General features: G+C 59.3%; 1 protein-coding gene across 1 annotated transcript; it reads right to left on the bottom strand.

Annotated features, from left to right (window-relative positions):
- Nucleotides 1-203: 203 nt before the first annotated feature.
- Nucleotides 204-25,834, bottom strand: SNRNP200 (small nuclear ribonucleoprotein U5 subunit 200). Its single transcript, XM_062637676.1, has 45 exons — nt 25,744-25,834; nt 25,446-25,609; nt 23,877-24,048; nt 22,739-22,931; nt 22,465-22,520; nt 21,838-21,936; nt 20,935-21,087; nt 20,386-20,485; nt 20,066-20,202; nt 19,032-19,115; nt 18,662-18,835; nt 17,592-17,729; nt 17,313-17,468; nt 15,454-15,624; nt 14,680-14,873; nt 13,352-13,475; nt 12,363-12,512; nt 12,128-12,238; nt 11,501-11,632; nt 10,570-10,758; nt 9,435-9,632; nt 8,596-8,748; nt 8,418-8,498; nt 8,154-8,237; nt 7,362-7,468; nt 7,110-7,228; nt 6,744-6,898; nt 6,254-6,443; nt 5,371-5,544; nt 4,854-5,014; nt 4,445-4,672; nt 4,015-4,206; nt 3,756-3,934; nt 3,478-3,629; nt 3,163-3,271; nt 2,897-3,005; nt 2,575-2,764; nt 2,017-2,181; nt 1,718-1,839; nt 1,495-1,638; nt 1,231-1,407; nt 982-1,142; nt 804-885; nt 613-705; nt 204-503 (listed from the first exon to the last, which is right to left on the bottom strand). The coding sequence occupies exons 1-45, from the start codon at nt 25,786-25,788 to the stop codon at nt 360-362; spliced, it is 6,411 nt and encodes a 2,136-aa protein (XP_062493660.1). The 5' UTR covers nt 25,789-25,834; the 3' UTR covers nt 204-359.
- Between the last annotated feature and the right edge of the window lie 2 nt (nt 25,835-25,836).

Here is a 25,836-nt window from a genome sequence, read left to right as displayed (position 1 = left end):
CGGGCTCCAGTCCATGGTGCCAAAGCTTCCATCTCCTTTCCATGCCGGCAGCCCCTGGGTGAGTGGCACAGGGGGGACGTGGTGGCCTTCAGCAGTCCTCACTGATCTTGTTTGAGCCTCACACCGAAGGCTCAGAGCTGGGGGCAGCCTCAGGGCCGTGCCTGCTCCCTCTTCCCAGCCCAGACCCAGCACAAAGGGCGAGGTGGGGCTCCAGGTTTATTCCAGGCTAAAACCCCACTGTACAAAGCATCATCTCCATAGAAAATGAAACAAATCCAAGGAAAACACAGGGAAGACACACGGGGGGGGTGACAAGGGGTTGGGGGGGGGGCACAACTTGGGGGGCTCCTCGCCCCACATCAGTCAGAGTCGCTCTCGCTCTCGGCTTCCTTCACGTCCACACTGAACTTGTACTCCTGGTCGCAGCCCATGTAGGCATCACTCATGAAATACAAGGTGTAGTTGTGGGTCCCCGTGGCCGGAGCCACGAAATCCAACTTCACCTGCACGGGGAGGAGAGGCGGTGTTGGGGTGGCCATGGGGAGAGCCCGCACCCCCCAAAAAGCGTGGGGCTGTGGCTGCCCCCAGCCCCGGCCCCATCACCCCCCTCACCTTGGCTTTCTGCTGCAGCGTCAAGCGCTTGATGGAGATGAGGCTGTTGGATTTGGAGTCGCCGATCACCACCCACCAGCCCTCCTCGCGTTTCTGAGGGAGGCACAGAGTTAACGGGGTGGGGACAGCAGGGGACACCCCCATGGCTTCTGCCCCCCCCCAAGGCACCAGGGTTGGGGTTCAGCCCATACCTGTGGGAACAGGGGAGCGATGACGGGCCCCGTGACCTCCTCCTCACGCTCCAGCTGCACCAGCACCACCACAGGCCCCCCACTGCATGGACAGACCCAAGAGCCGCGGTGAGGGCGGCCCCCAGCACCAGCACAGCACCGAGGGGGCCCTCCCTGCTGCCCCCAGCCCCAGCCTCACCTCCGGATGCTCTCCTTCTCCACCACCTCGTAGGAGAGCTCGATGTTGGGGTAGCGGTTGCAGAAGCGGGCGACGTCGGCGATCTGCACGTCCGAGAGCTGCAGCAGCGCGTTGCGGTCCTCGTCCTCCATCTCCATGATGTCAAACACGCTCTCCACGCCCTGCAAGGACCGGGGGCTTTCAGCCCTGAGCTCCCCCTCCCCACCCCAGAGCAAAGGGAGGACCACGCTGCCTCCCCTCCAGCTTTACCTTGTCCGTGCAGCGCTTGATGTGCTCGGAGGTGAAGTGAGGCAGCTGCTTGAGGTAGGAATCCTTGGACCACATGGCCTGGGTCACCATCTGCGCCAGCTCCATGGCGGCCAGCGCGGGGCTGAGCCACCCATTGCTGGAGAGCACATCCACACAGGCCTGGATCAGCCGGATGGCCTGGGAAAGAAGGGATGGGGACGGGTCAAGGAGGTGGTGATGCCACAGCGGGTGACACGACACACGGACGTGGGATCCCCGTTGTACCTTGCTGAGGATCTCCTCGGTGTCCGACTGCAGCTCGGCGCTCAGCTGCATGCGTGACAAGTGAGCCTGCAGCAGCAGGTTGGTCTTGATGTGGGGATCGTTGAACTTGGGGTTGGGCAGTTTGTGGGGAACCTTTTGGGCCAGCTACAGGGAGGAACGAGGAAGCTGTCAGTGGGGACCAGCACCTGCCGCAGCGCCCGGGCCCCCGGTGCTGGCACTTCACCTGCCGCAGCAAGTTGTCCTCGTGGTGCCGGATGGGGATGTTCTCGTACTCGGCAGCGCTGGAGATGATCTCAATGAGCCCTCGCACCTTGGTCTTGGCGTTGAGGGACATGCTGAAGAGCTCTGGGGAAGCCAGGCAGGGAGAGGGGTGAGGGGAAAGCAGAGAGCATCAAACCCCGTGGTGTAAGGGGTGCCTCCAAGGCAAGCTTCATGCACCCAGCCACGCACGCAGCACCTTCTCCCCATCGCCCGTGGCACAGGGAGCGATGCAGATGGTCCCTGCCCCTCAGGAGCCCTCACCGATGGTGGTGTAGTTGATGTAGTAGTAGGCAGCGATCATCCCCAGGTTCAGAGGGGCCACGTCCATCTCGTCCTCGATGCTGATGCACTTGGACTGCTCCAGGTCGCTGAGGGTCTGTTCCACCAGCTCCGAGAGGTGATCCGAGAGGTGCCTGTGGGACACACCTGGGGGTGCAGCAGCGTCGGGATGGGGATCAGAAACAGCCCAGGATGGAGAGAAACCGCTCGAGGGAAAGCAAGGCCCAGAGGCCAGGATCCTCCAACCCCATATCATGGAATCACAGAGTGGTTTGTGCTGGAAAGGACCTTAAAGCTCCTCCAGCTCCAACCCCTGCCATAGGCAGGGACACCTTCCACTGGAGCACCTTGCTCCAAGCCCCTGTGTCCACCCTGGCCTTGAACACTCCATCAGCTCCATGTCCCTCTTGTGGTGCTGCCCCACATGCACGCACTGGGGTGGGTCTCAGCCTGTGTTTGTGTGTGGGACGTCCCCAACCCAGGGTCAGGTTTTGGTGGCTCTGGTGGAACACGAACGCCGGTGCAGAGCCCTCTGCTCACCCTGCAGGTTGTAGTAGTTCGGGTTCTGCGTCATCCTGCGGTACAGGAAGGTCCAGGTGAGATAATCCACTGCATCCTGCTTGTTTTCAATGGTCTTGGTGACAATCTCGGCGTTGAAGTGGTCGTGCATGCAGTGGTCCAAGTGGGACTCCACGGGCAGGGGCTCATAGAGGAACTTCTTGAAGAAATCCTGCATTGGGGCAGGAGCAGAGGGAACTGGTGAAGAACCCCCAGGCAGCAGAGCTCTGGGGTTATCCATCAGCCTGCGAGGAGCAATCCCTGCCCCAAGCAGGTGATGGATGCCCACAGGCCAGGAACTCACCTTCTTGGAGCCCTGGCACATGATGACACAACGGCCCTCGTCGTCCTGCAGCGGGCGGTTCGCGTGTCCCACCATCTGCAGCACGTCATAGATGGGGTAATCCACGTACCTGCGACACAGGAAGCGTTAATGCAGCTCCACGGAGAGCTGCCACCACCACAGCCATTCCCAGCCTAAGCCTGGATGAGGATGGAGCCCTTTGGGATGCAGGGGGGGAAGTTGTGCTCAGCAGGGTGGACACGGGGGGAAACCTCCCGAGCACTCACGCGTGGATCTTGCCGTTGTAGTACTGCGTGTCCATGATGATGACGAGGTGAGCAGCGATGTTCATGCCCCAGCAGAGGCTGCGGGAGGCCACCATGACCTGCACTGCACCTGAAAAGAGCAGGGGGGAGAGCGCTCAGAGCGATGCTGGGGTGGGGGGCCCAGGAACCAGAGGGGTTCAGTGCTCGAGCAGATGGGTCTCAGGAAGGATCCCCCCCCACCCCAAGCTGCTGTGGGGTGCAGCCCAGCACATGGGGAGGTGGGGAGCTCTGGGCTCCCATGCACACTGTGCTGTGTCCCCATCCCACCCTCCTCACCAGAGCTGAAGAGCTGCTCCACCACGCGCCGCTCCACGGCCGTCAGCCCCTCGTGCAGGTAGCCCACGCCGTTCACCAGCGTCTCCTTCAGGGTGTTGTCATTCAGCTTGTCCAGGTAGGACACCAGATCCTTCTCTGCGCAGTGCAGGAACCTGCCCGAGACGGGGGGGAGCAGAGACACCCCTGCCAGGCCCTGCAAGCCCCTTGCCCCAAGGCCATTGCCCCTCAGCCCAACAAACAACCCCAGAACCCTTCCTCAGAGGTCCCAGCACCGCTACCTTTGCCTCTGGATGTCCGAGGCGCACGTGGTGAGGATGTTGATGGCCGTGAGCCGCGTCTGCTTGCGCGACGGCACGAAGACGATGACGGGCTTCTTGGGCGAGTGCTTCATGATGGCGTGGTACACGGGCTTGGCCATGGAGAGCAGGCGCGTCTGCGTGTGGCTGATGTTGAAGCCCTGCAGGAGGGGAGGCGGCGGTGACGCCCTGCGCTTCAGCCAGCGGCGGGGGAAGGAAGAGGACGGTGCCCAAAGCCTACCTGAATGTGCAGCTCGAGGGGCACGGGTCTCACGTTGGGGTGGAAGTTGAAGGTGGACGTGGCGCTGCAGCCCAGCCAGTGGGCCACGTCCTTGGCGTTGGAGAGGGAGGAGCTGAGGGCCACGATGCGGATGGGCCGCTCGATTTGGGATGAGATGTAGCGCATGCGGGAGCAGATGACCTCCAGCACCGGCTGCAGGAGGGGCAGGAGGCGACCGCTGAGCTCTCCACACCATGCTCACCATGGCCACTTCTCAGCCATGGATACCCCAGGGTTGAGCTTCCCCAAGGATCCAGCCCTCCTTTGCCTCCCTTGGGGGAATCCCGGCTGGAAAAGCTGACCTCAAACCAGGTAACGGGAGGGAACAACCACCCACTGCCCAGCCCCACACCGTGAGGAGCATCCCTGGCTCCTCCCCTCGCAGGCTCACCCCGTTTTCGCCCCCGATGAGGTGCACTTCGTCCACGATGAAGAGGTTGACGTTCTGCACGTTCTTGCGCTGCTTCCAGCGTCGGGAGAGGATGTCCCACTTCTCAGGGGTGCTGATGATGATGTTCCCTTTGCCCAGCAGCTTCAGGTCCGTGCTGGTCTCCCCCGTCAGCAAAACCACCTTCTTGTTGAGGCGCTCCTGGAACTTCTCGTACCAGTCCAAGAAGACCTGCCGAGGGTGAGGGGTGGTGGTGACAGAACAAATCCTCCCAGATCCCTACCACATCCCTGCAGAGAGGCCACCGCTAAAGGGAAGAGCCTGGAGTCACCCCGAGGGATGCGACAGCAAAGAAGGGATGAGGAAAGGGAAAAGAGGGGATGAGGACGGGGACGTGGGGCACCAGACTCACCTGCTCCGCCAGAGCCTCCATGGGGGTGATGTACACGCAGCGTCCCTCCGAGTTCTGGAGCAGCATCCTCAGGATGGCAAACTCAGCACAGATGGTTTTCCCACTCCCCGTGGGAGCCCCCACAAAGACGTTGTCGTCGCTGTTATAGACCGTGTTGAACACTGGGGACGGGCAGACAACACAACGGGAGCAGGTGAGCACAACCTCCATGGATTCCTATCAGAGCTCGGGAAAGAGGCAGGGAAAAGGCAGCCTGGAGCCAGCCTGCACGAGGAGGAGCTACACGAAGGGCTGGGTAAGAGCTCAGCCCAGGATCCATTGAGCTAAAGAGGCTCTAGGCTGGCAGGGCAGCTCCTAAGTGTGAACTCTCCACCCTGGCTAAGCCCAAGCAGAGACCCATGGAGAGAGCATGGCTCCATCCCTGCATCCAACCTTCAGAGACGGAGAGCAAGGCGCTGAGAGGGCCAGGGGTGGCTGAGATGCAGCCTGGAGGAAGGGGAGCAGGGGGAAAACTCACCCTGGGTCTGGATGGGGTTGAAGAAAGGGAACTTGTCCTGGTAGAGGCCCTCGAAGGCGCTGTTCCGCAGAGCGGACACGGGCAGGGGCTGCAGGTCCAGCAGCTCGGTGGGAGGAGGATACTTCTCCGGGAGGATCAGGTGCCGGAAGGAAACGGGCAGCTGGGTCTCACAGGCTGTCAGACATGGAGAGGATCTGTCAGCTCTGACAGCAGCACAGGGCTTTCATCATGGAGTCAGCAGAGAATCCCAGCCTGGTTTGGACTGGAAGGGACCTTAAAGCTCCTCCAGTTCCAACACCTTCCACTGGAGCAGCTTGCTCCAACCTGGCCTTGAACACTGCCAGGGATGGGGCAGCCACAGCTTCTCTGGGCACCCTGTGCCAGCACCTCAGCACCCTCACAGGGAAGAGCTTCTGCCTAAGAGCTCATCTCAGTCTCCCCTCGGGCAGGTTAAAGCCATTCCCCTTGGCCTGTCCCTACAGGCCCTTGTCCCAAGCCCCTCTCCAGGTTTCCTGCAGCCCCTTCAGGCACTGGAGCTGCTCTCAGGTCTCCCCTTCAGGAGCCTTCTCTTGTCCAGGCTGCCCCAGCCCAGCTCTCTCAGCCTGGCTCCAGAGCAGAGCTGCTCCAGCCCTCGCCACATCTCCATGGCCTCCTCTGCACTCACTCCAGCAGCTCCACGTCCCTCTTGTGCTGCTGCCCCAGAGCTGGATCAGGGCTGCAGGGGGAGTCTCCCCAGAGCCCAGCAGAGGGGCAGGATCCCCAGCCCTACTCTCACTTGGCTCTCAGCCATCTTCACCCCACCAGGAGGGTCCTGCACCCCCCCCCCAGGCCCCAGCAGAGCCCCTGTGTGTGTGCCCAGGCTGCTGCTGCAGCAGGAACTCACAGAGCCAGCGGTCGGACACCACACGGATGAAGTACTGAGGGGGCAGCGGCTCGAAGACGGGCACGAAGAAGGTGACGAGATGCTCGTCCTGCGCGTACTTGGCCTTGAGCAGGAAGTACTCGTGGTGCAGGATCACTTCGCTGTCCACATCCTCCACCAGGATCCAGAAAGCCTCGGACGAGCCATGCACCTGAGCAAGGGCAGCCGTTACCTTCACAGCAGAGCCTTGTTTCCCCCCTTCCACACCCCCAGGAGCTGGAAGGACACCAATGAATTCCCCATCCTGGCTAAGCCCACGCAGAGAAACGTGGACAGGGCAGCTTCAGCTGGGCCCCATCCCTACATCCAACCCCTTCACACAGGAGGAGGTTGGTACAGGGGAGACACCGTTTGCTACACCACCTCCTCCCACGAGGTGAAGAAACCCCACAAGAGCGAGGCCCAGAGGGGGGGCCCCCCACAAGCACCCTCTTTCCCAGCATGAGCTCACCTTTTCGTCCCACTGGAAGTCGGGAGTTATGGTGAGCTCCACTTTGAGCGTGGAGCGGGTAATGGGCTGCAAGTGGACCGAGAGCTCCAGCTTTGGGAACAGGTGAACGTACTTGTGGATGGTTTTGCCCATCTTGGGCATTCGGATCAGCTCCCCTGCGAAGAGGAAGGTGCTGCCAGCAGGACACAGGGACAACGGGGTGGCCACCGTCCCAAACTGGGATGCAGGAAGGAACCAGGGCAAAGCTTCTGCCCTCCTGAGCCTGCACCAGGACCCTCGCCAGGAACAAGGCCTCCAGTGGCTGGGGCAAAACGCAGCAGAGGAGGGCAGGGGCAGGGCACAGCTCTCCCTGCTGGGCCTCGGTACCTATTTCGTTGTGGTTCAGGTCATAGAGGCGCTCGAAGGGGAACGTCTTCTTCTCGATTTTCTTCACCACTTCATCGGGCAGCTTCTTGAACTGGCGCAGAGGACACATGGACTGCCACCTGCAATCGGAGCCCGTGCCTTCAGCGCAGGCTCGGCACGCTGCCCGACCCGGCATCCCGGCAGGGATCCTTCCCCAAGGCAGGCTCCGGTGGGGAAGCTCCCGCAGTTTCCAGCCCCAAGGGGGGCACTCACATGCGTTTGTCGATCATCTTGCAGAGGTTGAGGGTCTTGTCGGTGAGCTGGGCCCAGCCCCGGTTCAGGACGATCTCGAAGATGGCCCTCATGAGCCGTCCCGCAGACTGGGGACAGAGCAGCCCTCAGAGCCCGGCCCAGCCCCAAGCAGCTCCCCCCTCTCTGCACGTCTGCCCCCATAGCTCCATGTGATAATGGAAGTGTGGGATGGAAGGAACCAGCTCCAACCCCTGCCACGGGCAGGGACCCCTTCCATAGAGCAGCTTGCTCCAACCTGGCCTTGAGCATCGCCAGGGATGGGGCAGCCACAGCTTCTCTGGGCACCCTGTGCCAGCGCCTCAGCACCCTCACAGGGAAGAGCTTCTGCCCAAGAGCTCATCTCTGGCAGGTTAAAGCCATTCCCCTTGGCCTGTCCCAACAAGCCCTTGGCCAAAGTCTTTCCCTATCTTTCCTCTAAGTCCCCTCTATGAACTGAATTAAAGGTCCCCCATCCCAAACTCCCACAGGAGGAGCAATTCCATGATTCCCAGCCTGGGGAACGTGGCCTTGTGGGAGATTCCTAAGGCTACACTGCAGTGCTCTCGAGCAGGATTATTCTGATGCCAAACTGGAGGCCCCAGTGAAGATCCAACCTCCACCCTGGCAGGGGTGAGACCTCACCACTCACAGCTCTGGTTACTTCCAAAGCCATCTCTTGAGCACAGACTGCACCTCTGAGGTGTAACCGGCTGAGGCAGGGCTGGGCTGCACACACCTAAATGGGAAGAGACCCCAGCAGGTTTCCTCCCTCACCTGGGTTACGTACACCATGTCTGCCATGAGAGCAAACCCTTCCAGCTTCAGCTGGGAGATGAAGGCCTGGAGGAGCACGTTGATCTGCAGAGGAAGATGAGAGGTTCTCAGTGCCCACTGCACCAGTGCCTGATCCCTGTGGGATCAGGGGGACTGTGACACATGGTGGGACAGAGGGGATCAGCAGGGATCAGGGCCCCACGCTGCAGGCCAGTGTGCTCAACCAGAGGCAAGAAGCCCCCCTGAGGTGGAAGCAGGGCTCACCTTGGCACTGGGCTCCTCTATGCTCTCCTTCACCGGGATGGGAACTCGCTCCAGCAGCTTCTGAAGCTCCAGCTTCTCCTCCTGCAGGACACCAAGGTGGGAGAGGTGAGAATGGGGCTTGCAGGGCACGCTCTGCTCCTTCCTTCCCCTGCAGCCCCCGGGCTGGCCGGCTCCGTACCTCCCTCACGGTGATGTTCCTGAACTCGGAGGACAAGGAGAACACCCGAAAGAGCTCGATTTCACTGAGGGTGGGTTTCAGGAGCTGGTTGTAGGTTTGCATGGTCTCGTTGGTGATGTAGTAGTGGCTGGCGATGCGGCCCAGCTCCGTCACCTGCCAGAGGACAACAAGAGCCACAGTGAAGCAGCAGAAAGGCACTGACTGATGGCACTGGGGTAAGATCTTCCCAAGATCCCATCTCAGTCTCCCCTCGGGCAGGTTCAAGCCATTCCCCTTGGCCTGGCCCTACAGGCCCTTGTCCCAAGCCCCTCTCCAGGTTTCCTGCAGCCCCTTCAGGCACTGGAGCTGCTCTCAGGTCTCCCCTTCAGGAGCCTTCTCTTCTCCAGGCTGCCCCAGCCCAGCTCTCTCAGCCTGGCTCCAGAGCAGAGCTGCTCCAGCCCTCGCAGCAGCTCCGTGGCCTCCTCTGCACTCACTCCAGCAGCTCCAGGTCCCTCTGGTGCTGCTGCCCCAGCTCTGGATCAGGATTGCAGGTGGGGGGGGGGTCTCCCCAGAGCCCAGCAGAGGGGCAGGATCCCCTCCCTGAGCTGCTGCTCACGCTCTGGGGGTGCAGCCCACACCATGGAGCTTACCCTTGAGACACAGCAGCGATGCTGAGGCTCAGGTTTTACACCAGCTCCTCTCTATGCACCCAAAGGGCTCCCAGGACCCACAGCCGTGCCCAGCTCCGAGTGACGCAGCGATCCCTGGGATCCACGTTTAAGCAGTGGGATGCCTCTCGCCCCCTTCCCCGCACCCAGGGGCTGCTCCCATCACAGCCCCAGTCCCAGCTCCTCTCTCACCTGGAAGTTCCCCGTCTTCTTGTCGTACTTGACCAGGTTGTTCTTGTCCAGCATGAGCGCTGCCGTGTGCACCAGGTCCAGGCGGCGCTGGTCCAGCAGCGGATCCCCCTTCAGGTCATCGTGGGAGATGCCATAGAGCGTGGGGGAGCGCAGCATCCGGATGTACAGGTAGGTGTAACCCAGCCAATTCACTGCATCCTGAGGGAACAACAATGTGCCCTTAACAGCTGATGGACCTCGGCATGCAGGGACAACGCTCCGGCTTGGATCCCAGTGCTCCAAGCACACAGGAGGCTGTGCCCAGCCAATCCTGCTGGCTCAACATTCAACCAGAGCTTGGAAGCCCAGCAGTGCCACAGACACCTCGTGTCCAGCACCAGGGAAAGATTAAGGGATTAAAAAAAATCATAGAATCCCAGCCTGGTTTGGGTTGAAGGGATCTTAAAGCTCCACCAGCTCCAACCCCTGCCACGGGCAGGGACCCCTTCCACTGGAGCAGCTTGCTCCAAGCCCCTGTGTCCAACCTGGCCTTGAGCACTGCCAGGGATGGGGCAGCCACAGCTTCTCTGGGCACCCTGTGCCAGCGCCTCAGCACCCTCACAGGGAAGAGCTTCTGCCTAAGAGCTCAGCTCAGTCTCCCCTCGGGCAGGTTCAAGCCATTCCCCTTGGCCTGGCCCTACATCCCTTGTCTAAAGCCCCTCTCCAGCTTTCCTGCAGCCCCTTCAGGCACTGGAGCTGCTCTCAGGTCTCCCCTTGAGGAGCCTTCTCTTGTCCAGGCTGCCCCAGCCCAGCTCTCTCAGCCTGGCTCCCGAGCAGAGCTGCTCCAGGCCTTGCAGCATCTCCGTGGCCTCCTCTGCACTCATTCCAGCAGCTCCATGTCCCTCATGCAGACTCTCCCCCAGTGTCCTCCAAGTGGAGAATTCCACCTGCTAGGAGTTACAGACGGATCCACCCCTCCCAGCCTGGCAATCCTTGCTGTCCTTTCAGATCTCTTCAAGCTTTGCTCCCCAGGCACCAAAGGCTCAGGTTTCTTTGCTCCCACACCTTTCCCTAACACTGCTCATCCTCTCACCCCTGCAATTCCCATGTGCACAAGGAGCACACATCCATGGGGAAAGCAAACATTCCCTCTCACCTTCGCGTTCTGGACGTTGCCCAGCACAGTCTCTGCATTCAGCATGTCCGGGAGCTTCGACACCATCTGGCTCTCAATGGGGAGCTGCTGGTTGAGCAGGGACAGGTAATACTGCAGCTCACCATGGGATGTGATGAGGATCCCCTCTCCTTTGGTGTCGTACTGAGGCCTCCCAGCACGGCCCAGCATCTGAAATGGGAAGGGGAAGTCAGCAAAACAGCAAAGCTTTTACCTTGGGATTTTTCCTCACTGCTGTGTCCTGGGCTTCACTGCTCAGTCTGCTGCTAATTCCTGATGGAATACACATAGAATCCCAGCCTGGTTTGGGTTGGAAGGGAGCTTAAAGCTCATCCAGCTCCAACCCCTGCCAAGGGCAGGGACCCCTTCCACTGGAGCAGCTTGCTCCAAGCCCCTGTGTCCAACCTGGCCTTGAGCACTGCCAGGGATGGGGCAGCCACAGCTTCTCTGGGCACCCTGTGCCAGCGCCTCAGCACCCTCACATAAATCACTTCTTCCTTATCTCCAACCTGAACTCCCCGTTTCAGTCTGAACCCATCACCCCTTGTCCTATCACTCCAGTCCCTGATGAAGAGCCCCTTTCCAGCATCCCTGTAGTCCCCTTCAGGCACTGGAAGCTGCTCTGAGGTCTCCACACAGCTTCTCTTCTCCACCCCCCAATTTTCTTTGGGATACAGAATTATCCCAGATGTGTCTGAGCAAAATACTGGGAGAGTAATCATTGCCCTCTTCTAGTGATCTGCTTCTGCTCTGCCCTCCCAGGACTGAGCCCAGAGCAGCACATTCAGGCTGGCAACAGGAGCAGGGAGCAACTACCCTGAGAAAACACAAAAGCAGAGCTTGGCTGTGCCTCAGTGGGAAGAGCAAATCCCTGCCCTGGGTCCTGGCAGCCCCTCTGTGACCAGGACCTCACCTGCAGGATGTCCAGAGCCCCCAGCTCGGTCCAGCGCCCCTTCTCAGGGCTGTAGACCTGCGTCCCCTTGATGATGACAGTGTGAGCAGGGAGGTTCACCCCCCAGGCCAGCGTGGCTGTGGAGACCAGCACCTGCAGGAGCAAAACACCCATCAGAGCCAGAGAGAAGCCAATTCCTAGGGGAAAAAAGGGATCTAAAATGCAGGGCCTGACATTAGAGACACGCACTAAAGGGACCAAGGCTGTGACTGTCCCAGCAGCTCAGCAGAGGAAGATGAGGTAAAGCAGCAAGAGCTTTCCCAGCTCCCTGCATGACCCTCACAAAATCCTTTGGTAATGCAGCCAGGACACTGCTTCCCAAAGCAGTTGTTTGCCCAACCACAGAGGAAGCAGCTTGCTCTGGGACAGGCCTCTGCCTTCAAACACCCAGCAAGGGCCAGGGGGGATGTTCTTGCCCTCTCTGCTCCCAGCCACGTGCAACCAAGCCTGCTTCCATCAGGCTCTTGCTCCACAGGAGTGGGATGGAGGCACTGGATCCTCTTGCTTTTACCCAAAGGGCTATGGGACAACACGGCTCAAAGTGTTTCCCTTGGGAAGTGCCAACCAAAGGAGCAAACTCCTGCTCACCTGGATGTGCTTGTCAGCAAAGAGATCCTCCACCAGCGTCCGGTCCACCCGCGTCATCCCCGCGTGGTGAATGGCAAAGCCGTAAGGAAGGAGATCCTTCAGCTCCAGGTTCTGCAGCACAAACACAACCAGCTCCACGTTGGAGAAGCAACAGGAGGGAGTGTAGATCCGACAGGAAAAGCTGTGAAACCGCACCGAAGTGGCAGCGTTTTTGTGTGTGAAGAGCCCTGGTTACCTTGCACTGCTCGGCCTCGGTCCTCAGCACCTCGGTGGAGGCTGAGCCCTCCCTCAAGAAGAGGCCCAGGGTGTCTTTCTCCAGACACATGTCCCTGATGGCCCGGGCGGTCTTCCCGGTCTCCTTCCTGGAGTGAACGAACACCAGGACCTGTTAAACAAGCAGATGGTGCCATTGCTGAGGTGGGAATCACCAGAGCTGCAGCTCCAAAGATGCTTGAGCCAACCTGCTCCTGGGATTCAGGGTGGGAAGAGATCTAGAACCAGTGCAGATGCCCTGGGCACCATGCACCGAGCTCCTGGTGCGATGGGGTATCACCACAAAAGCTCCATCAGCCCAAAAAGGGGAGGTCATCCCTCGAGCAGACACCTGGCACAGGGAGGAAAGCCCTGCTCCTTCCTCTCTTGGCTACCATCAACCACCAGAACCCACCCTCTTCTCCACTGCAGCATTGGGAGAGTCTCACAACAACAGCCAGGACCCAGGGTTGTGTCGGGAACAATCCCAGCCTGGTTTGGGTTGGAAGGACCTTAAAACTCCTCCAGCTCCAACCCCTGCCACGGGCAGGGACCCCTTCCACTGGAGCAACTTGCTCTGAGTCCCTGTGTCCAACCTGGCCTTGAACACTGCCAGGGATGGGGCAGCCACAGCTTCTCTGGGCATCCTGTGCCAGCGCCTCAGCACCCTCACAGGGAAGAGCTTCTGCCTAAGAGCTCATCTCAGTCTCCCCTCGGGCAGGTTAAAGCCATTCCCCTTGGCCTGTCCCTACAGGTCCTTGTCCCAAGCCCCTCTCCAGGTTTCCTGCAGCCCCTTCAGGCACTGGAGCTGCTCTCAGGTCTCCCCTTCAGGAGCTTTCTCTTCTCCAGGCTGCTCCATCAGTACCCAAAGCCTGTGTCTGTGCTTCGAATTGCTCCAGCCCAGGGGCAGGACCTTGCCCTTGGCCCTGTGGAGCTCCCTGACGTTCCCACTAAACAACACAAGTGTCAGACCTGGTTCTTCCCTGCGTGCTCCATGATCTTCTCATAGACGATCTCGTTCATGATCTGGAAGCGTTTGATGGCTTTCTTCTCTGTGATGCCCACATAGGTCTGCTCCAGGGGCACTGGCCGGAAGCTGGAAGGAAGAAAGAACAAGTCCATACAGGGCAGAAGGATGGGGTAACCCTGACACAAAGGCTCTGCCAAAGACATCCTGTATCTTGTGCTCCCAAGTTCTATTTGCTTTCTCTGGGCCTCGATTTACTTGGAGAGATGATGGTTCCAGTTCTGGCCAGTCAAACAGGAGGGAACAGTAACATGCACCCCCATTTCCTGGAATCCATTTGCTTTGCATACACTCAGGAAGCAAAAGCGGAGGTTTGGGGATGGCCATGATCCTATTTTGTGCTTCCTTCAACCAGCTCCTGCAGCACACAGGTACAGCAGAGCTCATCTCTGCTGAGAACTGAATAGGAGCCAGCCTGAGTGTGTGCTGCAGCCCAGAACCCCCCCAGTGCTGGGCTGCACCCCCAGAGCGTGAGCAGCAGCTCAGGGAGGGGATCCTGCCCCTCTGCTGGGCTCTGGGGAGACCCCCCCTGCAGCCCTGTGTGCAGTGCTGGGGTCCCCAGCGTCAGGACATGGAGCTGGTGGAGTGAGGCCAGAGGAGGCCATGAGGATGCTCAGGGGCTGGAGCAGCTCCCGTATGGAGCCAGGCTGAGGACACTGGGGCTGGAGAAGAGAAGCTGCGTGGAGACCTCAGAGCAGCTTCCAGTGTCTGAAGGGGGCTGCAAGGATGCTGGAGAGGGGCTCTTCATAGGGACTGTAGGGATGGGACAAGGGGTGATGGGTTCAGACTGAAACAGGGGGGGTTCAGGTTGGAGATAAGGAAGAAGTGATTTATGTGAGGGTGCTGAGGCGCTGGCACAGGGTGCCCAGAGAAGCTGTGGCTGCCCCATCCCTGGCAGTGTTCAAGGCCAGGCTGGGCACAGGGACTTGGAGCAAGCTGCTCCGGTGGAAGGTGTCCCTGCCCATGGCAGGGGTTGGACCTGGATGATGTTAATGTCCTTCCCAACCCAAACCATTCCCTGATTCTATCATCTGCCTTCTCCAAAGTGCCTTTGTGCAAGTACAACAACGCAGGAACCCTGGCACACCCTTTGAGGCTGGATTTAACTGCTCCAGTCCTACACACGCATTTAGCAGCACATGCAAGAGCCAAATGCCCGTTGAGAGAAGGCTGAAGGTCTGATGAGAGCCTGGAGGGACCTGACAGCTGCCTGCCACAGGAGGCAGAACATCCCCAGCTCTGCATAAAACTCTCTCCTAGACTGGCACTGTACCTGTTATCAAAATAGAAGAGGCCTTTGGCCGGGTCCACGCGCAGGAAGGTCGCCACGTCCTCGTAGTTGGGCAGGGTGGCACTCAGCCCCACCAGCCTCACGTCCTCCTGGGTCATCTCGATGTTGCGGATGGCTCTGGCCACCAGTGACTCCAGGACGGGTCCTCGGTCGTCGTGCAGGAGGTGAATCTCATCCTGAAGAGGAGGAGCAGCGTTACCCCCCCTCCAACCGGCCCCATTTAACACCTTTGGGGGTTAGGTTCTCAGTGGACCTGCTTGTGTAGAGGCTCACCCCACAGCTCATGGGTTGGAGTCATGGAATCAACCAGCCCATCCATCCAACCATGCCCCAGCACTGCCAAGGCCACCACTGACCCATGGCACTGAGGGTGTGTGAGCAGGGACAGTGACTGCAGCCCTGCCCTGGGCAGCCTGTTCCAATGCCTGAGCACCCTCTGGGGAAGGAATTGCTCCTAATCTCCATCTAAACCTGCCCTGGTGCAGCTTGAGGCCGTTTCCTCTTGTCCCATCCCTTATTCCTTGGGAGAAGAGACCAACCCCACCTCCCTACAACCTCCTTTCAGATAGCTGTAGAGAGCAATAAGCTTTAGTGGTGGCCTTGGCAGTCCTGGGGTGAAGGCTGGACTTGGATGCCCTTAAAGGTCTCTTCCACCCTGGTTGATTCCATGATTCCCCGATTCAAAGCCCAAGTCTCCCCGTAACCAAGCACCAGGGGCATCTTTAACCTCCACAGCCCCGCGGTGCCCGCCCTCACCAGGATGACCAGCCGCACGAGCTGGGTGTAGGTGCGCTCGCCGCCCTTGCGGGTGATGATGTCCCACTTCTCTGGGGTGCAGACGATGATCTGCGTGGCGCTGATTTCCTCCTTGCACAGCTGGTGGTCCCCCGTCAGCTCGGCCACGTTGATGCCGTAAGTCGCCAGGCGCTAGGAGGAAGCCCGGAGGCTGTTACCTTGGATCAATGTGTTCCCTGCGGCACGGGAGCCCCGGGATGCTCCCAGACAGCTTCAGCCTCATCCCAGTGAAGCACTGGAAGAGCCCCATGGGTTTCACAGCCCACGCTGACATCTAGAAGCCATATGGACCAGCACACAGAGCCTGAGGAGCACAGGCTGCACCGGAACTAAAGACAACCCAAAGCCATCCTCTCCCAACAAGCTCCTGCCTGAGCTTAGCTCCTTCTGGAAGAACAAGGTGAGGAGCCACCGCAATCGAGCTCATCCTCCCCAGTCTTCAGCTCAGGCAGGGCAGGACCAACCCTCTCCTTACCTTCCCCAAGCTGCCCATCACCTCCAGACCATTCCTTACCTTCCCCAAGCTGCCCACCACCTCCAAACCATTCCAAGCTGCCCACCACCTCCAAACCATTCCTTACCTTCCCAAAGATACCCACCACCTCCAAACCATTCCTTACTTTCCCAAAGCTGCCCACCACCTCCAAACCATTCCTTACCTTCCCCAGCTGCCCACCACCTCCAAACCATTCCAAGCTGCCCACCACCTCCAAACCATTCCAAGCTGCCCACCACCTCCAAACCATTCCAAGCTGCCCACCACCTCCAAACCATTCCTTACCTTCCCCAGCTGCCCACCACCTCCAAACCATTCCTTACCTTCCCCAAGCTGCCCACCACCTCCAAACCATTCCTTACCTTCCCCAAGCTGCCCACCACCTCTAAACCATTCCTTACCTTCCCCAAGCTGCCCACCACCTCCAAACCATTCCTTACCTTTCCAAAGCTGCCCACCACCTCCAAACCATTCCTTACCTTCCCCAGCTGCCCACCACCTCCAAACCATTCCTTACCTTCCCCAAGCTGCCCACCACCTCCAAACCATTCCTTACCTTCTTCAAGCTACCCACCACCTCCAGACCATTCCAAGCTGCCCACCACCTCCAGACCATTCCAAGCTGCCCACCACCTCCAAACCATTCCTTACCTTCTTCAAGCTACCCACCACCTCCAGACCATTCCTTGCCTTCCCCAAGCTGCCCACCACCTCCAAACCATTCCAAGCTGCCCACCACCTCCAAACCATTCCTTACCTTCCCCAAGCTGCCCACCACCTCCAAACCATTCCAAGCTGCCCACCACCTCCAAACCATTCCTTACCTTCTTCAAGCTGCCCACCACCTCCAAACCATTCCAAGCTGCCCACCACCTCCAAACCATTCCTTACCTTCCCCAGCTGCCCACCACCTCCAAACCATTCCTTACCTTCCCAAAGCTGCCCACCACCTCCAAACCATTCCTTACCTTCCCAAAGCTGCCCACCACCTCCAAACCATTCCAAGCTGCCCACCACCTCCAAACCATTCCTTACCTTCCCCAAGCTGCCCACCACCTCCAAACCATTCCAAGCTACCCACCACCTCCAGACCATTCCTTACCTTCCCCAGCTGCCCACCACCTCCAGACCATTCCTTGCCTTCCCCAAGCTGCCCACCACCTCCAAACCATTCCAAGCTGCCCACCACCTCCAAACCATTCCTTACTTTCCCCAAGCTGCCCATCACCTCCAAACCATTCCTTACTTTCCCCAAGCTGCCCATCACCTCCAAACCATTCATTACCCTCCCCAAGCTGCCCACCACCTCCAAACCATTCCTCACCTTCCCAAAGCTGCCCACCATCTCTTGCACCAAGGACCTCATGGGTGCGATGTAGATGATCTTGAAGTCATCCACGTTGATGGTGCCGTCGATGTTGATGTGCTTCCCGATCTCCCGCAGCATACACATCAGCGCCACGTTCGTCTTTCCAGCCCCCTTGGAACACAACCACAGCCAGAGCCATGAAACCCCCCTTGTCCCCAGTGAAGGATGACCCAGAGCAGGCCTTTGCCACCGAGCTGGCTCATCCTTTGGGATCCCATCGTGCCGGGTCTGTACCGTGGGTGCGCACAGCAGGAGGTTCTCATCCGACTCCAGGGCAGCGCGGTAGAGCTTGCTCTGAATCCGGTTGAGGGTTTTGAAGCCCTCGAAGCCAGCCTGGGCGTACTTGGGCAGCTTCTCCACAGACACCAGTTGCTGGGAAGGGAAACCATGGAGCTCAGCACCTTTGTTCCAGCACCTTACAGGTGGTAGGGAACAGGGGAGAGCCTGGAGACACCTGGGGAGCAGCAGGGTGACGTTGTCTCTTGATCCCAGCCTGGTTTGGGTTGAAGGGGCTTAAAGCTCACCCAGCTCCAGCCCCTGCCATGGGCAGGGACCCCTTCCACTGGAGCAGCTTGCTCCAAGCCCCTGTGTCCAACCTGGCCTTGAACACTGCCAGGGATGGGGCAGCCACAGCTTCTCTGGGCACCCTGTGCCAGCACCTCAGCACCCTCACAGGGAAGAGCTTCTGCCTAAGAGCTCATCTCAGTCTCCCCTCTGGCAGGTTAAAGCCATTCCCCTTGGCCTGTCCCTACAGGCCCTTGGCCAAAGCCCCTCTCCAGCTTTCCTGCAGCCCCTTTAGGCACTGGAGCTGCTCTAGGGTCTCTCCTCAAGGAGCCTTCTCTTCTCCATCTGACCCCCCAGGTCCCTCAGCCCTTCCCCATCACCCCTGTGCTCCAGGCCCTGCACCAGCCCCATTGCCCTTCTCTGGCCCCCCTCCAGCCCCTCAATGTCTCTGTTGTAGTGAGGGGCCCAGAGCTGAACACAGGATTCGAGGTGCAGCCTCACCAGTGCCCAGCGCAGAGGCACAATCCCTGCCCTGGCCCTGCTGCCGCACTGGTGCTGCTCCAGGCCAGGATGCTGGGGGCTGCCTGGGCACAAGCTGCTCGTGCTCAGCTCCATCACTCAGCACCTCAGCTCCTTTCCCATCAGCAGTTTCCTGCCACAATCCCTCAAGCCTGGAGCGTTGCAGGGGCTGTTGTGGCTCAAGTGCAGACCCTGGCCCTTTGCCTGTTGAACCTCAGCATCAGTCCCCTCATCGCACAGCACCCCTCGTGCTAACGCAGGGGAACAAGCAGGGCACCCACCTCTTCGGAGCCGAAGGGCTTTGGCTTCAGGGCAGGGACGTGCACCTCCTCGTAGCCCTTGCGCTGCCGGCGGAAGGAGCCGTCGGGGAGCTGGCACCTCTTGTTGGCCATGAAGTGACTCCCTTGGGCAAACACCAGATCCTCCAAGTCCAGCACCTGCCGGGGAGCCAGCGCCTGGAAAGGGACAAGGATCAAAGAGCCCATCCTGGCATCTTCAGCCCGGGACCAAAGGAAAAGCAACTGCGTCCAAAGGGCAGGTGCCTCTTGAGCACATCAGGGGCTTGCCCTTGGTCCCTCCCTGCCCACATCACTTCAAGTGCTCTTTTGGCACTTCCTGGGGGGGATTTTGGGGGGTTTGCAAGGGTTTTACCTCTCCTCCTTGGTCCAGATCCATGGTCTCCAGGTCAGTGTCCATCCGGGACTGACGGACACGCTCCCGCCGAGAGCGTTCCTCCTGCGGGAGCAGAGGAGAAGTCAGCCCTGGGGAGGAGCAGCTGGAGACCCCCATGGGCTCACACAACCACAGTGTCCCTGTATGGGTGTTCCCCTGACCCAAACTGATCAGTTTTGGCACTAGAAACCACAGTCCCCAAGGGCAGGCCAGGAGAGCTGATGAAGGGAACATGAGCAGATGAGGTTGTTTCTCTGGGCACCCTGTGCCAGCGCCTCAGCACCCTCACAGGGAAGAGCTTCTGCCTAAGAGCTCATCTCAGTCTCCCCTTTGGCAGGTTAAAGCCATTCCCCTTGGCCTGGCCCTACAGGCCCTTGTCCCAAGCCCCTCTCCAGGTTTCCTGCAGCCCCTTCAGGCACTGGAGCTGCTCTCTTCAGGAGCCTTCTCTTCTCCAGGCTGCCCCAGCCCAGCTCTCTCAGCCTGGCTCCAGAGCAGAGCTGCTCCAGCCCTTGCAGCATCTTTGTGGCTTCCTCTGGCCTCACTCCAACAGCTCCAGGTCCCTCTGGTGCTGCTACCCCAGAGCTGAACACCTTGGATGTCATTGAGCTTCTTTTAACCCAACACCCCCAAGTCCTTCTCCTCAGGTGGCTCCATCCAGCCTCCCCCAGCCTGTGCCTGTGCTGGGGCAGGGCCTTGCACTTCTGTTCCGTTGAGCCTCACCTCGAAGATGCCCAGGGGGAGGCAGTGCTGGTACAACGCAGCCACCCCCCGCAGGAGCACGTGAAGCCTGCAGCTATGGGCAGTTTTGGGAAAGCAGCCATCTGAGTGACTCAGACCCCACACATCTCCCCCTCAGCTGAGCCTCAGCATCACCCAAGCAATGTTTCCTACGGGGCTGAGGTTCCAGTTGAGTCAGGGGCTCCTCAATCACACACTGCAAACCCCACCCCAGCGATGGCATCAAGGCTCCCCAGTCCCTCCTCTCGCCCTTCCCGAGGCTCCCTCATCCTTACCCGGATGAGATCCTCCTTCTCTGTCTCGTGCAGCTGATACAAGAACTTGGACAGCTCAGGATCTGCTTCCATCTTTCCCATTATCCTTTCTTTCTCTGCTTCGCTTTGGGCACTGGCCAGCAAAGTGCAGTAGAGGACTGAAGGAGGGAAATAAAGGGATGGAGAAGGTTGGTGGGGTGGGTTAATGGTTGAACCAAAAGGAGGGGGCAAAGGACAAGGCCCAGGCTTCATAAAGCACCACCGAGGGCAGTTTAAAAGCCTCAGGTTGTGCTGGAATCACCTCAGAAGAGCAGGCGAGCAACAAGGTTAAAGCCACTCACTCATCATCCGGTGCTGCCGCAGGACCTTGATGAAGTCAAAGGTGTTGAAGCCCAGGAGCAGCACGAGCTGGTTCTCACATTCCCGGTCATCACTGGCAGTCTGGGAGGAGCAGAAAGGAGGAACCATGAGCTCTGAGCCCCACACACAGCCAGAACCCTGCTGCCCAAGGAACTGCACTCGGGGAGCTCCACAGCAGCTACGCCCTGCGAGGTGCCCGATCCAGCTGCAGGTGACATCCCCATCCTCTCCAGCTCTCCTTTATCCCAGCTCACATGAGCATCAGCACCACAACCAGCAGGGAAATGGACCCAAGCTATGATGATCTCCCAGCAAACAGTGACAAAACCCCGACCCCTTCCCCTTGGAGGGAGATTTCTGGGATTGAAGACCGGTGCCACCCAGCCCAGCACCCATCTATCTCTGTGCACATCCACAGCTGCATTTCCTTCCAAAGAACACAAGGAACGAGGTGTGGGGGCCAATTCCTGCTTCCAGGCAGAGCAGTATTCCAAGAGCACCACAGCCATGTGGAGCAGGGAGCCACTGACCTTCAGGATCTCCAGGACTTCATCTGCCTTCTTCTGGGAAACGATGGCATCATCATAGAAGCGGCTCAGCTGCCGCTGGAGCCAAAAGGCGTCGATGTCTCGTGGGTGCAGATCCTTCTTCTTGGAGCTCATCAGCTCCCCCGATGCCACCAGCTTAAAGGAAATCCCATAACAACGTTATATTCCAGGGAGAGGGAAGCAGGAGCATGGACCCTGTGCTCCAGGGGAGTGTGTGGGGCAGTTCCCTGCCTGGGGTGAGGAGCAGAGAACCAGCAGATGCAACTGTGCAGCTGCCAGAGCCATGAATCCTGGGATGGTTTGGGTTGGAAGGGACCTTAAAGCTCCTCCAGCTCCAACCCCTGCCACGGGCAGGGACCCCTTCCACTGGAGCAGCTTGCTCCAAGCCCCTGTGTCCAACCTGGCCTTGAACACTGCCAGGGATGGGGCAGCCACAGCTTCTCTGGGCACCCTGTGCCAGCGCCTCAGCACCCTCACAGGGAAGAGCTTCTGCCTAAGAGCTCATCTCAGTCTCCCCTCGGGCAGGTTAAAGCCATTCCCCTTGGCCTGTCCCTCCATCCCTTGTCCCAAGCCCCTCTCCAGCTTTCCTGCAGCCCCTTCAGGCACTGGAGCTGCTCTCAGGTCTCCCCTTCAGGAGCCTTCTCTTCTCCAGGCTGCCCCAGCCCAGCTCTCTCAGCCTGGCTCCAGAGCAGAGCTGCTCCAGCCCTCGCAGCATCTCCATGGCCTCCTCTGGCCTCGCTCCAACAGCTCCAGGTCCTTCCTGTGCTGCTGCCCCAGAGCTGGATCAGGGCTGCAGCAGAGCTCAGCTTCAAGGCTCCCATTTGCATCCCTGCCCCTGCTCCAGACAGCCCCAAACCACATCTCCCGTGCTCCTCAGGGACTCACATTGGCCGAGAGGGTGCAGCGCACGACGGCCTCGTCCCCCTCCATGTCATCGTCGGACGCCTCGTCCCGCACTTCACCGTAGATGTCCTCATCACCTTCCTGTTGGCAGGAGAGTGCCAGGAAGAGGCTTTTACAAACCTCTCAGAAGATTTTCCTTGCTAAAGATGAACGATTTGCCAGCTAATTCCCAAGGGGAAGCTGCCTCCCGCTTTCCCCAGGAGCAAAGGTAAGCACCACGGGAGATGAGTTCTCCTCCCCAGAGAGCTTTGCCAGCAACTCCTCCAACCACCTCCCATTTATCTCTCATCATTCACTCAGCCTCTTCCAAGAAACAATCCCAGGAGCGTTCCTAGGAAACACTTCCAGCTCCTCCTTCCCCCCCCCCAGCTGTCACGTTTCACCCCCCCACATCTAAAGATCACCATCTGGTTCCCATCATCCTGTATCACGACAAGCCTGGGATTAGGAGGATCATCAACAGACCCTCCCCGAGGAAGCTAACATAACCCAGCGTGAGCCAATGCCCACTTCCCAGCGGGACTGGGGGTCCACAGTCCCTGTGGAGCAGCCCGGATCAAAGGGACAAGGCAGAGACCCCATTGCCAGCCGCAGCCCCTCATCTCCTACCTCCTCATCGGACTCAAACTGCACGTTCACCCCGTAGGTCTCATCGATATTGTCATCTGCAAGGAGAGGGGAGCTCGTTCACCAGGGAATCTGGGAATGACGGGCACAGGTTATGGATCCACGTGCCCATCCATGCCTCAGTGCATCAAAAAGAGGAACAGAACCTGCTTATGTGGCTTGGAAACTGCCCCAGTTCTGGTGCCTCTGAGTGCAAACACGACCCCGGAGCAGCAGCAACCCCACTTCCCGCTCCATTCCCGCAGCCATCCCATACCCATGTTCTGGATTTCCTTGTCTCCGCCGTAGTCGGTGATCTTCTTGCCCAGGTTCACCAGGACGTGGTAGCGGGTGTCATCGGTCTGACCCAGCAGCAGATCCACCTCCTTCCTCCGCTCCTTGTCTCGCAGCTTCTCGTTCTTGAGCACGGCCAGCACCTCGTCGGCAGCTCCACACAGGATGTCCCGCGGCTGGGAAGGAACCACACGGATACAACACCTGAGAGGTGACCCCATGGAGCTCAACAAGGCCAAGGCACAGGTTGGGTGGAGAAGTGATTGAGAGCAGCCTGAGCAGGACTTGGGGGTGTTGGGTGAGGAGAAAATGAACATGAGCCGGCTTCAGTGAGCGCTTGAGCCCAGAACCCTCCCGTGTGCTGGGCTGCACCCCCAGAGCGTGAGCAGCAGCTCAGGGAGGGGATCCTGCCCCTCTACTCTTGTGAGCCCCCCCCTGCAGCCCTGTGTGCAGTGCTGGGGTCCCCACTGTAAGAACATGGAGCTGTTGGAGCAAGTCCAGAGGAGGCCATGAGGATGCTCAGGGGCTGGAGCAGCTCCCGTATGGAGCCAGGCTGAGAACATTGGGGCTGGAGAAGAGAAGCTGTGTGGAGACCTCAGAGCAGCTTCCAGTGTCTGAAGGGGGCTACAAGGATGCTGGAGAGGGGCTCTTCATCAGGGACTGTAGGGATGGGACAAGGGGTGATGGGTTCAGACTGAAACAGGGGGAGTTCAGGTTGGAGATAAGGCAGAAGTGATTTATGTGAGGGTGCTGAGGCGCTGGCACAGGGTGCCCAGAGAAGCTGTGGCTGCCCCATCCCTGGCAGTGTTCAAGGCCAGGTTGGGCACAGGGGCTTGGAGCAAGCTGCTCCAGTGGAAGGTGTCCCTTCCCGTGGCAGGGGTTGGAGCTGGATGAGCTTTAAGGTCCTTTCCAACCCAAACTATTCTTTGATTCTATGAAATACGGAATCCTGTTGATCCCTCTCATTTCTGAACCCCCATGGCAACCTCCAAAACCACCATCACAAAACATCCAAGCCCAAAATCCAGCACTGATGAAGCAAAGCCACCCCATGGGATGACAGAGAAAGATACACAGCTCCCAAGAGCTTCATCTCTGTCTGAATCCATTCCCATCCTCACCTGGTCACCAAGAGCCGCCTGAATGAAGCTCAGCAGCACCTCGTAGGTCTCCCGGGTCTCCTTGGTTTTGGGTTTGTAGATGATTCCCACCATCTCATCAATGCCTTCAGACAGCAGCGTGTAACCCTTCATCTTGTTGATGTCGTGCCTGTCCTCGTCACGCTTCCTTCGCCTGGGGACAGGGGCAGGGAGGGGAATCGTCACCCCAAGCACATCCGGGCTCTTTTAGTTCATCAATAAAGGAGAAATCCGGCTCTTTCAACGTTCACTTCCATTATAACTTCCCAACATGGATATCCAATGAAGACAGCAGCTTCCAGCTCGGTGGGTTCTGTGCTCCCACCACATCGTTCCCACTACAAAACCCTCCCAAACCTCTACAATTCGAGGCTGGGTTTAGTACCCAACCAAAGCTGTGTTAGGAATATCACATCCATTGCAATACCATATCCACTGCAATGCCGCATCCATTCCAACGCCGCATCCATTCCCATGCCACATCTATCACAATACCACATCCATTCTCATGCTCCATCCCTTGCAATGCCACATTGACTGCAATGCCACATCCATTGCAATACCACATCCCTTGCAATTTCCTCATGTATTCCCATGCCACATCCACTCCAATGCCACATCCATTGCAATGCCACATCCATTGCAATGCCACATCCACTCCAATGCCACATCCACTCCAATGCCACATCCACTCCAATGCCACATCCATTGCAGTGCCACATCCATTGTAACCCCACATCCATTCCCACCCCCACGTCCATTCCCACCCCACGTCCATTCCCACCCCACGTCCATTCCACCCCCATATCCATTCCCACCCCACGTCCATTCCCACCCCACGTCCATTCTCACCCCCACGTCCATTCCAACCCCCACGTCCATTCCAACCCCCCGTCCATTCCCACCCCCACGTCCATCCCAACCTCAAGTCCACTCCAATCCCATGTCCATTCCCACCCCACGTCCATTCCCACCCCCACGTCCATTCCAACCCCCCGTCAATTCCCACCCCACGTCCATTCCACCCCCCCATCCATTCCAACCCCACGTCCATTCCAACCCCACGTCCATTCCACCCCCACGTCCATTCCAACCCCACGTCCATTCCAACCCCACGTCCATTCCAACCCCACGTCCATTCCCACCCCACGTCCATTCCAACCCCACGTCCATTCCACCCCCACGTCCATTCCCACCCCACGTCCATTCCACCCCCACGTCCATTCCAACCCCACGTCCATTCCCACCACATCCATTCCCACCCCACGTCCATTCCCACCCCCACGTCCATTCCCACCCCACGTCCATTCCAACCCCACGTCCATTCCACCCCCATGTCCATTCCACCCCCACATCCATTCCCACCCCACATCCATTGTATCACCGCATCCATTCCCACCCCACGTCCATTCCACCCCCACGTCCATTCCCACCCCACGTCCATTCCACCCCCACGTCCATTCCCACCACATCCATTCCCACCCCACGTCCATTCCCACCCACGTCCATTCCCACCCCACATCCATCGCCCCCCCCCCCGCTCCCCCTCACTTTGCCCGCCGCTCCTCCTGCATCTGGGGCTTGGTCCTCTGCGCCTTGTCCCCCATGCGGGTCCCCTCCAGTTTGCCCACCAGGGACAGCACCTCCCCCGTGGGCTCATCCCGCCGCGTCCGGTCGATCAGCGAGCGGTCGGCTTGGAGCACGAGGTTGGAGTTCTGCGACGGGAGAGGGAAAGCGGTGACCGGGACCGGAGGGGGGGGGTGGGCACACACGGAGCCGGTTCCAGCCCATCAAACCCATTTGTGCTTTAATTAAAGGGGAAGGGAGCAGGACCCCGCTCCGCACTCACCGCCTTGTACTCGTACTGCAGGCTGCGGGCCGTGACGTCCGCCATGGCGGCACCGGGAGCAGGCCGCGCCGCCGCTCACCGCAACTTCCGGTT

The sequence above is a fragment of the Pezoporus occidentalis genome, unplaced genomic scaffold, assembly GCF_034315485.1.
Source record: "Pezoporus occidentalis ecotype Australia unplaced genomic scaffold, CSIRO_AGI_Poc_V1 ctg532, whole genome shotgun sequence".
Lineage (NCBI taxonomy): Eukaryota > Metazoa > Chordata > Aves > Psittaciformes > Psittacidae > Pezoporus > Pezoporus occidentalis.
This window is presented reverse-complemented; position numbering and strand designations above follow the sequence as displayed.